Source organism: Etheostoma cragini, chromosome 3 (genome assembly GCF_013103735.1).
Source record: "Etheostoma cragini isolate CJK2018 chromosome 3, CSU_Ecrag_1.0, whole genome shotgun sequence".
Taxonomy (NCBI): domain Eukaryota; kingdom Metazoa; phylum Chordata; class Actinopteri; order Perciformes; family Percidae; genus Etheostoma; species Etheostoma cragini.
Window position 1 is genome coordinate 22,065,602 of NC_048409.1, and position 10,868 is coordinate 22,076,469.

The window sequence follows — 10,868 nt, forward strand, 5'->3', positions numbered from 1 at the left end:
AGCACACGCTTTTTTCCTGTATTCCTTATTTTTGCATTATAACAATGACACATGAAATGAAAATAAACACTTTATTTTTTATTCATGATATGAGGTGGCTGTAGCCCTACATACAGTACAGAAAGAGAGAAAAAAAAACATAAACAATGAATGAAAATACAACAATGATTAAAATACTACTATAACAAGAACAAAGACTGATAACCACTGATAACAAACAGAAGGTTATTTACTCATTATGTGAGTGGTCATTTACGTAAAATAGCAACGTCTTACAGGCACGGTGAAGCTAAATGATAAGAAAAAAGCTAAAACAGTTTTATGCAGCGTAAATTAAATTAGGGCGTGTCACCCATCCCAGATACCAGACTTTTCCCTCCTGCAGATGTTGGGGTTGCAAAGGAAAACATGGAGCGTATGTTTTCAGCCAGGGGGTTGGGGGGGGTTGCGAGCTAGATTGCCTTTTATTTTTTCATGTGAAGCTGATCATACGTTTCTGTCTGACGATGTTTCAGAGGCTGAGGAAGGAACAGTGGTAGGAAAGAGATGGGACAAAGACTCGTTTATCATTTAATTTTTTGAAACGGGATAATCACATAATGGCAATGGATATGCCTTCACATTTCAGTTTACCTGGTAATGGTCATTGGTAGCTCTGCTTCTGTCATGTGGAAGAATATGTTGTCTATCAGAGCCTGAGGATAGATTTATTGATAATATCAACATAAGAAATCAACAAACAAGTCAAGTTACAAACACATTTTAAGGTGTTTTTTCCTGTTTTTGTGTGTTATTGTTACTTTTAATAAAGGATGAATGAATGAATGAATTCATGCTAGATAGATAGATAGATAGATAGATAGATAGATAGATAGATAGATAGATAGATAGATAGATATAGACAGATAGATAGATAGATAGATAGATAGATAGATAGATAGATAGATAGATAGATAGATAGATAGATAGATAGATAGATAGATAGATAGATAGATAGATAGATATTACTTGTCTTGTGAGAGGGGACTAGACCGATCCGGTTCTGAGATGCAGTGAGATAGACAGCCACTCCTATCACAATTGTAGCTGCCATGTTTCCAATGACTATTCCCATTATGGAAGGCACGTCGAGCTCTATGCAATTGTCGCAGGCTGGACACAAACACAAACACACACCGGGGGCTTGAGAATCTGACATTTTGAAAGTATGATTACTACTTTCAAAAAAACTGTGCTTGATACAGTGTAGATACAAGTAATAAAACAAAAGTACACATAAAACTAACAAAAAAAGTCTTGCAGCAGAACTTACTCCGAAATTTCACAAAGATCTTTTGGTCACTGTCGCTACATTCGTACTCCCCTGTGTTGGCATCTTCATATATTAAGGGTTGCGTTAAGTTCCTTTTATTTTTACTGTCTACAATTGTTCCGGACCCACAAGACAACGTAATCCCATTTGAGACAACGGCCACTTTAATCTCAGAATCTGTGAGGAAAAAAGAAAGATTTAAACATATATTGGGCATGTTGCTAGTTGTAACTCAATAAAACTGTTAAAGCACTCGTCTTACCATCACAACTGACAGATGCTGATGGAGGAAAAAAACATAAACGCATTAACTTTAAAATTGGCGAACATTAAAATAATAAACTGGTATTTTTTTCTTTAAAATCCCAACTGAAGTAAGATGTTTGAACACAGTTTCATCTCATTTTGATAAAATGTCATTAAAATAAAACCTACTGTACCTGTCAGTGTCCAGAGCAGCAGCAAACAGGCTGGAAAAACTATTTCACATTTCATCGTGTGTTCACTCTTCTGAGTTCTGCTGATGACAGAAGGAGATATTTCAGAGAAAACATGCAACAGAAAACAGGAAGGGCGCCATTTACTGCTCCCTTTCAACCATTTTATTTAACCTTTTATAACAGATAACTGATGATGACAGACAAAACATATTTTTTAAATTGCTATTGCAAAACAGTAATATTAGTTAATCTGTAAATTAGATTTCTATAAATCTATAATTAGATTTGGGTTATAGATGATTTTTATTAAAATTAATTGTAATATTTTGTCCCCATCAAAGCATGGTGCGCAAAACAATGTGAGATTAATTAAAAATACAATATGATATGCACAGGAAATTTGAAAAGTACTGACCTTGAAGTAAAAAGCTGCCGTGTCCCTGCTGTCAAAGCATCCAGTCTCCATCTGTTGAAGAGTGTGTGTCTGTGTGTGTGTGGGTGTGCGTGTGCATGCGTGCATGTGTGTGAGAAGGAAGTGAGTGTGATTGGTTTACGTTCCGTCCCAGCCGGCTTTGATGATTTCTACATCTGGGGGACGCTGTGTCTCTGCAAATTCCAGCAAATTACACTGGTGGAATATATCTAAGTAACATTTACTGAAGTACTGTACTGAACTACTAAGTTCTTTGCTTAAGTATTTCCATTTCATGCTGCTTTGTTCGTCTTCCGCACCAGAATTCAGAGGGAAATATTCAACTTTTTACTCCAATACGTTTGTGTGATAGCTATTGTTACTATCTTTAGTTAACATTTAATTGTTAATTGATTTTCTATCAACCACTGAACAGGACTTTATATTATTGTTGTGCATGTTTAGGGATTTAAAATGTATCACCATTGTGGAATTTTGTGGTTGATTTCACTATAGATTTTATCCTTATGCCATGACCCTTTTGACAAAGCAGCTTCCACATTTTCCAAAAGAGATGTGCAGCAATCTGTGAAGGAAAATCTTTATGTTGACAATGAAAATAAAGTCACTGCCAGCCATATATAATCTGAAATGACTGATTGACTCTGAATGCTACTTTCTCTTTGATTTTTGTTATTATGTAGAACAGCTCCAGCTGGTAAAACATGAACACAACCTTGTGTGTTCAGATTAATATTTTAATTCCCAGCTTGTTGAAGTGTTTTTCCTGCTGATTGTAGCAGAATACATTCCCTGTTCAGCACAGAAGCAGCAGAGAGAGAAAGCAAAGAGCTGCTCCCGCAACACAATTGTGCTTCCTGTCTGACCTAGACCTAACACCTGGTGCGCGTATGCACACTCAAACGCACTCAAACACACAAACACACAAGCACGCTCGCACGCACGCGCACACACGCACACACACGCACACACACACAGCAAAACATGCATTATTTGTCACCTGCACCTGTTGTTGTAAAAAAAAAGAAGCAGATTATCAAATTTCGTCTTCACCAAATGCAGCAATGCTTTCACCACCACGCAACACTCTCAAAAACACACATCAAGTTCATGATTACATCTTAAACATCACATAAAGTATCTTAGAGCACCCCCTGGTGAGCAGCTGAAAACCCACAGCAAGCCCAGTATGTACTTCGTACAATTTCGATATTATCTTTATTAGATGTCCTCTTTTATACACATATACATATGCATACAAATATACAGTACATGACTAGTTACATGTCCATATACAAATATGTAGTCCTTAAATATGTGCCATCTTATTTTGAATATTATTGGTCAAAATGTAAAATTGCACATACAGTACATTCTCTTGGACATTCTGGTGTTAGTATAGCAATTAGTATAACAATTAATGCATTCCAGTAATGCAACAGGGAGGAGGACATCATGAGCATGTGGTTACTGGTGGAAATCATGTTGAAACATACAGAATATGAGCATTTTTATGAACAGGATATTGCATTGCATTGTTGAGACATCACACCAGGGATGTTAAAACCAGAGCACTTGATTCAGACAGACAAAAAAACATCAACAGTTTTGTTGTGTGAACAAGAAATTCAAATTCATGTATTAACTTGAGAAACAGAGTGTGTTGGTACTGTATGAGGCCCAGGTAGACAGAGATAGTTTCTGGTTCCTAGTCGTACGGCTTAAAGGTGACTGATGATTGGTTGCTCTGGGTCTTGTCTTAGACAGCTGCACCGTTAGAAGTAGCTACACATGCACATACAGTCAGTGTGTGTGTGTGTGTGTGTGTGTGTGTGTGTGTGTGTGTGTGTGTGTGTGTGTGTGTGTGTGTGTGTGTGTTTGTGTGTGTGTGTGTGTATGTGTGTGTGTGTGTGTGTGTAACGTTTGAGGTCAGTCAGAGCCAGATCTCTTCACTGCTTGTGCTGTTCACCTTGTAGATATAGCCGACCATCGGATATCTGGCAAAACCTTGAAATCATTAGGGGGGAAGAGGGGGGAAGAGGGTGGGGGGGAGCACAGGGGGGGAAAGCATTTAGACAAAAATAAAACACTCACTGCTGTTCCTCCACACTGCATCTAAAGTACATATAATAATTACAGAAAAAATGTAACAGTCTCGGAGTGTATTTGCCTGACCTCTGGCAGCATAGGCTAAAGACAGATCTTCCTCCTCCTCCTCCTTCTCTCCCACAATGCTCTGCTGAGCGGCCTCCCGGGCTAGAATATGTGATGCAAAAAGAATGGATACACAGCAGAGTGAAAATACACATCTTTCTTGCTGCTGGTAAGAAGAGAAGATTGAGCAGATTGCTGTTAACCTAATGTCAGAGAGTGGTATCTAACTCTGGGAAAGAAAGTAAATAAGTGTTCTTTTCAAAAAGAATTTACTGTTTAGGAGAAAAAGCTGTTCATGAGGCCTTTGTCCAGCCCCTAGTGAAACATGCATCTTTCCTCACATCTATATGATCCCAACATGGTTATTTTTTAGAATAAGACAATAATGTTTAGACTTAGTGCATCATTTTGACCTTGAATTGCATTTGTTGATGCATGCAGTTCAACTTTAGAGGTCTCTATATTTCTGATGTATCTGAAATGTTACTCTGCATTTATGTTAAATATAATGCTTGCCTGTGGACACATTTTATATTTTTGCATATTCAGTAGATATGTTACACACTGATTGGGTGGCCAGATAGATCAGTTGGTAGAGCGGCCGCCCATGTACAGAGGTTTACTCCTCGAGGCAACATGCCCAGGTTTGACTCTGAACTGAGGCCCTTTGCTGCATGTCATTCCCCCTCTTTCTCCCCTTTATCTTCAGCTTTTCTGTCAAAAATAAATGCTGAAAATGCCCCAAAAATATCTTTTAAAAAAAAAGACATATTATACACTGACTAAAACACTCTATTGGTTACACGAGCAAGCAATCCTCTATATATGTGTTACAATTTTACAGTTGCTTCCCTTGTGAATTTACAATAACGTTATTTACATATATATTTTCAAGGAAAATCGTTATCAAATTATATCTTTAATACAGCTGTAAAAGTACATACAGTACAAGTATGTACTCAAGCTGCACTTTCGTTAGTGTGATTTTTGAATAATACTTCACATGAGAATTTATATTCTGTGATATTTTGAATTCATTTGACATTATTCTCATATGACTAAAAACAGAACCTGTGCAAAAGCAGTCTACAAATTAGTTAAGTAGAACATTAATATTGTTCACAATTAGACATTTTTATGTTATTCATTTTTTTATACTTCACTCTGATTACATTCATACCTATGCTTTATTAGTATTCTAAAAGCTAGGCTTTACAAAATACATAGTTTTTAAATCCATCTCTCTTAATCTTTCTTCTCTGATAAAGGTTGCTCTTTACTTCGAGCATGACTGGATGAACCCACTAGGGGGCCAGGGAGCAAAAACATTAGCACAAACTACTGAAGCACATTGAATTGGGGCCCCTGACAGTCTGGGACCCACGTCAGTTGCTTTAAACAGCCCTTTTATCTTGCGTTTAAGACCTGTAGGAAACGCGGAAGTAATAACTTGCTTGCTCGTAAGACATCTGGGCAGCAATTTATCGCATTTTATACCAAAACTTTTCTCGTTCCTTTATAGTTCAGCATGCGAGGCCCCCTATTGTAAAAGGCTCCATTTTGCCAACCTTTACCATTGAGCACTGATTGTTGAAAGAACTAAAATATATGTATTGAGTGGTGTTTTTTGACTGACTTTTAAATTGAGCTTTCCTCCTGACCCATTATTTAAACTCAGTAAAACTAGTATACAGTACCATCTCATGAGCTTGCACGTTCACTAAATGTAGTTATGGCTTAAAACTTACGTCTAAATTGTCAGTGTCACATATGATACAGCCTATATCTATTTCATACACTACATGTGCAGATACTAAAGTGTATCTTGACATATACTGTACTATGACAATGTATGTCCCCCCTGAAGCTTCACTTATCTGTGTATGAGGTCAGGGTCTTCTTTTTAATCTTCATAAATTCATACCTTTTCTCAAAGTGTTAAGGTCGTTGAGCTGCATGTTGGATGGCAGAGACATGTTTTCTCTGGGGATGGAGGTCTTAACAGTTTTTAGATTGGCTGAGTTGCTGTAAAGGAAATATAGAGGAGATATCAACTTGGATTAGACATGTTATTATTGGTTGGCAGGATGGACATCAAATATTTATAAGAGCACTAAAACGCTTTCATCAGCATTTTCCTTTCAATCCACTAATGATGCTTAGAAGGAAATAATTAGATGGAAGTGTGATACAGTGCCAGTGTGGTGTTAATAAAAGGGAGGTAGTTGTGGTGATTATAAAAGCAGATTGGGGATATCGCGCTTATTAAAAAACCTTACCTAACATAAAGGCAGTGACAAGGGCTTTATGTGTAATGTAGTTTATATCCTCGATGTTTCACTTCTTGGATTGCTCCGGTGCGGCAGGAAATTTCGCCGGATGCCTGTATTTTTGCTGATGGCCGTTTCATTAAGATTACTTTTTGTTGGTATTTTAAACTCTGGTGGATTTATGAGAACTATTTTACACATTAACTATTTTACAGCGGCTCCATGCAAAGCCTAGCGCCGCCCATACCGATTGTGATTGGTTACATTTTTCTCCCATCACAAATGCTATGTGGACTAGCCAGACCCTCCTCCGCTCTGCAGCATCATTACTGAATATGTGATGCTTTAAAGGAACACTGTGTTAATTTTAGCATGAGTTGTAGTTCCAATGAGACAACCTGTAGGGGTACCAAAGCAAGAAAAGTGTCTCAGTGTCAAGTTGCCCTTAGACACAGACAGTCTAGCTATTTCTCCCTGTTTCCAGGGTTTATGCTAACCTGCCACTGGCTGAAGCTCCATACTAACTGTATAGAAATTAGTTGTGTTGATCTTATCTCTGACTCCCAGCAAAAAGGAAATATATCTTATATCAATTACAATTACAGTTGACTAGCAATGAACACTTTTACTACTTATCAACACTTAATGGTTATAAAAAAACAAACACTGTCCACCAAAACATATCTATCTACTGGATTTCAACCTGTTGGCCTGCTTTACTTGCTCGCCATTCTGATTTCACTTTTCATTTACCTTTTCTTGGTCATCATTATCTCCACTGGTTCATCTGTAACATAATACAAAGAGTTGTATTATTCTGCTGAATTAGTGTTATATACCACAATGCTAGAGTCATATATTTTCTAACTGAAATGCTCACTTTACACACTCCGGTCTTACCAAAGGACTTGCTCTGGTTTTTTTGCATGAGGCAGAGAACAATCAGACTGAGGACAAGGAGGGCCATGAAGGCCATGGCTCCCCCAGTCACTATTCCCAGCATAGGTACCTCCACACGAGACTGTAGGAACTCTGGAGAGAGAGTTAAAGGAATAGTTTAACATTTAGGAATTGCGCTTATTTGCTTCTAAAGTTAGACGAGAATTAATACTACTCTCATGTCTGTATTTTGAAGATGAAGCTAGCTAGGACCCAGTGATAAGAGCGTAAGAGTTCTCAGTTTCCCTTTGCCATTTGCCATCACCGACCTGCCAGTGTGAGGTTGCTCTGCACCGTTCCCACACTGTTGCTAACGTTCAGTGAGATATTCCCTGATAGGCTACCAAGCGTGACCTTCAGCGTGTGATTGGTCAGCCAGGGGTAGCTTCGCGAGTCGAGGATGAGGAAGTCGGAGGAGTTGGCCACCAGCTGGCCATACTGGTCCACGAAGGTGATGGTGGCAGGCGGGTTGGACCGTACCAAGGCAAAGAGGACCAGGGAGAGGCCTGGGTCTGAGGTTTCACTGTAGTGGCCGTTCAGCCTGAGGATCTCTGGCTGAACTGCCAGACGGAGAAGAGGAATAACTTTATTCACTTTTTATGAACAGAAAATAGCTGGGTCCACTTACAGTCCTGAAATATTTCAGAGAGACTCACACTGGATATTAAGTGTGACTGTGGCGTTGTGGCTCTCTCCTGTCCTGGGGTTTGATGCAACACACACCAGCTCCCTGTCCCACTTCCTGGCCCGCAGCGAGAAGGTGCTGTTGGGATTGGTCCCTGGTCCCATGACCTTGGAACCTTCCTGCGACGTTGTCACCAGGCGCCCATGCTTGGGCGGTGGCTCTCTCTGCTGCACCCCATTCAGGTACCATGTTAGCAAGGGAGGGGCACGGGGGTCCCAGCCGTCTGATTGGCAGTTGAACCAGTGTGTCATGTTCTCCTGCAGTGTCACAGCCGCCCGGTGCTGTCCATCAATTTTGGGGGAGGTCTCAATTGCATCTGCAAGTATAGGGTTAGTGTTGATGTGGATGAAACAACTTTAACCTAGCCTGACTGAAAAGGTAGCAAAAATGTATTTATATATATGTATGACTTTATACATAACCTTTCACCTCACATAAGTATTACAAGTTAAAAGAATTAGGGAAATGTACTTTTCTTGCAGTTTTTAATATTTGTCATTTAAAGGAAAACTTTGCTGATATTCTTTGAATCATAACAATGTGGGTAATAGTTTCAAATAAACAATGTTTTAAAGAGCACCTATTGTTCTTTTTAGGATTTCTTTCTGTTTTATAGTGTGTTTATATAGTAGGGATGAACCGAATCCAGATATTTGGGGTCTGGCCAAATACCACAGGGTTAAGATTCTGCCAAATCCAAAACCAAATTATGATCCTACTCCCATCCTCAGTCCATTTAACACAGTGAACACATTAATGAAGTTAACAATGTCCGAGTAATACAAGTACCAAAAACACATTTCACTCCAAATCAAGCTTTTTCTCCCACAGTCAGCAATTTCTCTCAACTGCGTGAAACACCTCACCCGCATTCCTGTTTGAAATTCCTCAATTAGTAAAGTGTCACTGATTGAGAATGACACCCACGTTTTTCATATGTGCTGCCCATAGGTGCTGATACACTGATAAAAGAAGTGAAGGCTGAAAATAAACATTTTGGTTGTTGCATGTACTTATACCCTAAAGGGAATACTGCAGCCCCTTTTCTTTCTTTCTTTTTCTGGTCATGTAGGTCCAATTTCAGCCCAGCTTTATAAATGTACGAACCGTTTATCTAGTGGTCAAATCTGTTTTTTTACTATGAAGTTACAGCCGACAGTTAGCTTAGCCAGACACTGGGAGCAGGGGACAAATCAGGTACTGTACTATGGCTCTGTCTAAATGAACTAAATCATCATACCATACACATCCAAAGTTCACTAATTAAAACCTTATATCTTATTTGTTTTATCCATACAAAAATCAAAGAGGTTATGTGCTTGCAACAAGGAGAAACTCCAGGACAGAGCCAAGTTAACCGTTTGAAGCTTTATGACCTATTATTAACAACATCACCATTAAAATAAGTGCAGTGCATTAACTTTGGGGTCATTTTTGTTGATTTCTAATTAAGCAAAAGAAACAGGTCATGTATGTAACAGTTGCAGTGTGCCTTACCTGTCCAAGATAAGGCCAGTGTGTGAAGGAAGATGACAGCAGAGCCTGATGCCCACCTTCTCAGACACACACACTCCATACTGGCCCAATGGAGCACAGCACATGCATACACATCTACCTGCTTTGAAGAGAAATGTGGACATAGTTACATACAGTACCTGTGGACATGGCTAAATTCCATTGGAGTACATGAGGACAAACGTTTTTTGGTTTCTGGAGAATTATCCATTTAAGACGTAGATTCTTGTTTGGAGGGGATTGTGAAGCAAGCATAAAGAAGCAGACAGAGCTACTGAAATTCAACTTTCAGTGCAATGCATTAAAGATAAAAACACAGCAAACAAGACTTAATAATAGCCGCATAATAATTTTAATAATTCACTGCCTGGTTAGCTTTGATTTGCAGACTTAGCCCATCACAACAATACAAAACATTCTTAGGCCTGCTTGGATTGAGGTTGACTGTGCACATGCACAGAGTGCGAGGAATGAGCAATGTCTATTGTTTGCTTACAATCTGGGTCATGTGATATGTGTGCGCACCTGACAAAAGCAGGAACTGAGCATCAAGGAAACACTCATAATCCTACTACACATATGGAGACAAACAAGAACCTGCTTTTTACACACATGATGGAAGATGTGGCTCTTTTCCCCCAGGTGGAGGATGCTGAGATTGCACTGACAATCAAAACAAGGAGCTACACACATTACACTGTGGGCCCAATACTACAATTTGTAATGCTGCATGCAGGCATTTGCAGATGTGGGCACTCAATTACACAACAAAAGCCCGTAACACACACACACACACACACACAGTATTACCTTAGCCCTTTCTGTAGACGCAGTTGTGATTCAGCCTGCTGGAGCTCCATGGCAGCGGAGGTGGAGAGGAGGGAGAGTGAAGGATGGTGATAACAGAGTAGAGATGCGAGGCAGCACTCCCTGACTCAGTTTCTTTCCCATCTGCGTACACTCATACATTTAAACACACACACATACACTCACACACGGCTCTCTGCAGGGTACAGCAGCTCGATTAACAGCATTCACTCGCTGGCAGGAGCAAGCTGACGCAGGCAGTCAGGAAGAGAGAGTGGGAAGGAAATAGAGAGTATGGTGGGGGAGGGGGGGG

General features: G+C 39.5%; 2 protein-coding genes and 1 long non-coding RNA gene across 5 annotated transcripts in view; 1 reads left to right on the forward strand and 2 right to left on the reverse strand.

The window, feature by feature from the left end:
* Window positions 1–57: 57 nt before the first annotated feature.
* LOC117942602 (T-cell surface glycoprotein CD3 gamma chain-like) lies at window positions 58–3,014 on the reverse strand. 3 transcript variants are annotated; one of them, XM_034868163.1, is made up of 7 exons: window positions 3,003–3,014; window positions 1,753–1,832; window positions 1,575–1,592; window positions 1,313–1,489; window positions 1,009–1,152; window positions 634–695; window positions 58–518 (listed from the first exon to the last, which is right to left on the reverse strand). In XM_034868163.1, the coding sequence occupies exons 2-7, from the start codon at window positions 1,805–1,807 to the stop codon at window positions 465–467; spliced, it is 510 nt and encodes a 169-aa protein (XP_034724054.1). In that variant the 5' UTR covers window positions 1,808–1,832; window positions 3,003–3,014; the 3' UTR covers window positions 58–464. The 3 variants fall into 3 exon arrangements, with proteins under 3 accessions (XP_034724054.1, XP_034724055.1, XP_034724053.1); XM_034868164.1 differs by lacking the exon at window positions 3,003–3,014 and adding an exon at window positions 2,168–2,279; XM_034868162.1 differs by lacking the exon at window positions 3,003–3,014 and adding an exon at window positions 2,168–2,254 and having other exon boundaries at window positions 1,753–1,829.
* Window positions 3,015–3,434: 420 nt separating this feature from the next.
* On the reverse strand, window positions 3,435–10,846 carry LOC117942588 (transmembrane protein 25). The gene is made up of 9 exons (XM_034868145.1): window positions 10,559–10,846; window positions 9,731–9,851; window positions 8,205–8,549; window positions 7,818–8,108; window positions 7,510–7,641; window positions 7,363–7,396; window positions 6,264–6,364; window positions 4,361–4,441; window positions 3,435–4,192 (listed from the first exon to the last, which is right to left on the reverse strand). Exons 2-9 carry the CDS (start codon window positions 9,807–9,809, stop codon window positions 4,119–4,121), a joined length of 1,137 nt encoding a protein of 378 aa, XP_034724036.1. The 5' UTR covers window positions 9,810–9,851; window positions 10,559–10,846; the 3' UTR covers window positions 3,435–4,118.
* LOC117942606 overlaps window positions 6,147–10,868 on the forward strand; it is a 10,687-nt gene continuing 5,965 nt past the window's right edge. Inside the window, exons 1-2 of the long non-coding RNA XR_004656159.1 lie at window positions 6,147–6,157; window positions 6,276–6,282. This is a non-coding gene — a long non-coding RNA (uncharacterized LOC117942606). The remainder of the gene's footprint in view (window positions 6,158–6,275; window positions 6,283–10,868) is intronic.

What these genes read in the sequence shown, in the direction of transcription:
- LOC117942588 (XM_034868145.1), bottom strand. Translation starts at nt 9,809, where the DNA reads ATGGAGTGTGTGTGTCTGAGAAGGTGGGCATCAGGCTCTGCTGTCATC. An exon ending in AAACCAGAGCAAGTCCTTTG is followed by an intron (nt 7,397 to 7,509) that starts GTAAGACCGGAG and finishes ATTATGTTACAG; the next exon opens with ATGAACCAGTGGAGATAATG. An exon ending in ATAATGATGACCAAGAAAAG is followed by an intron (nt 6,365 to 7,362) that starts GTAAATGAAAAG and finishes TTTCCTTTACAG; the next exon opens with CAACTCAGCCAATCTAAAAA.
- LOC117942602 (XM_034868163.1), bottom strand. Translation starts at nt 1,807, where the DNA reads ATGAAATGTGAAATAGTTTTTCCAGCCTGTTTGCTGCTGCTCTGGACA. An exon ending in AGTCCCCTCTCACAAGACAA is followed by an intron (nt 696 to 1,008) that starts GTAATATCTATC and finishes ATCTATCCTCAG; the next exon opens with GCTCTGATAGACAACATATT. An exon ending in CTACCAATGACCATTACCAG is followed by an intron (nt 519 to 633) that starts GTAAACTGAAAT and finishes TTCCTTCCTCAG; the next exon opens with CCTCTGAAACATCGTCAGAC.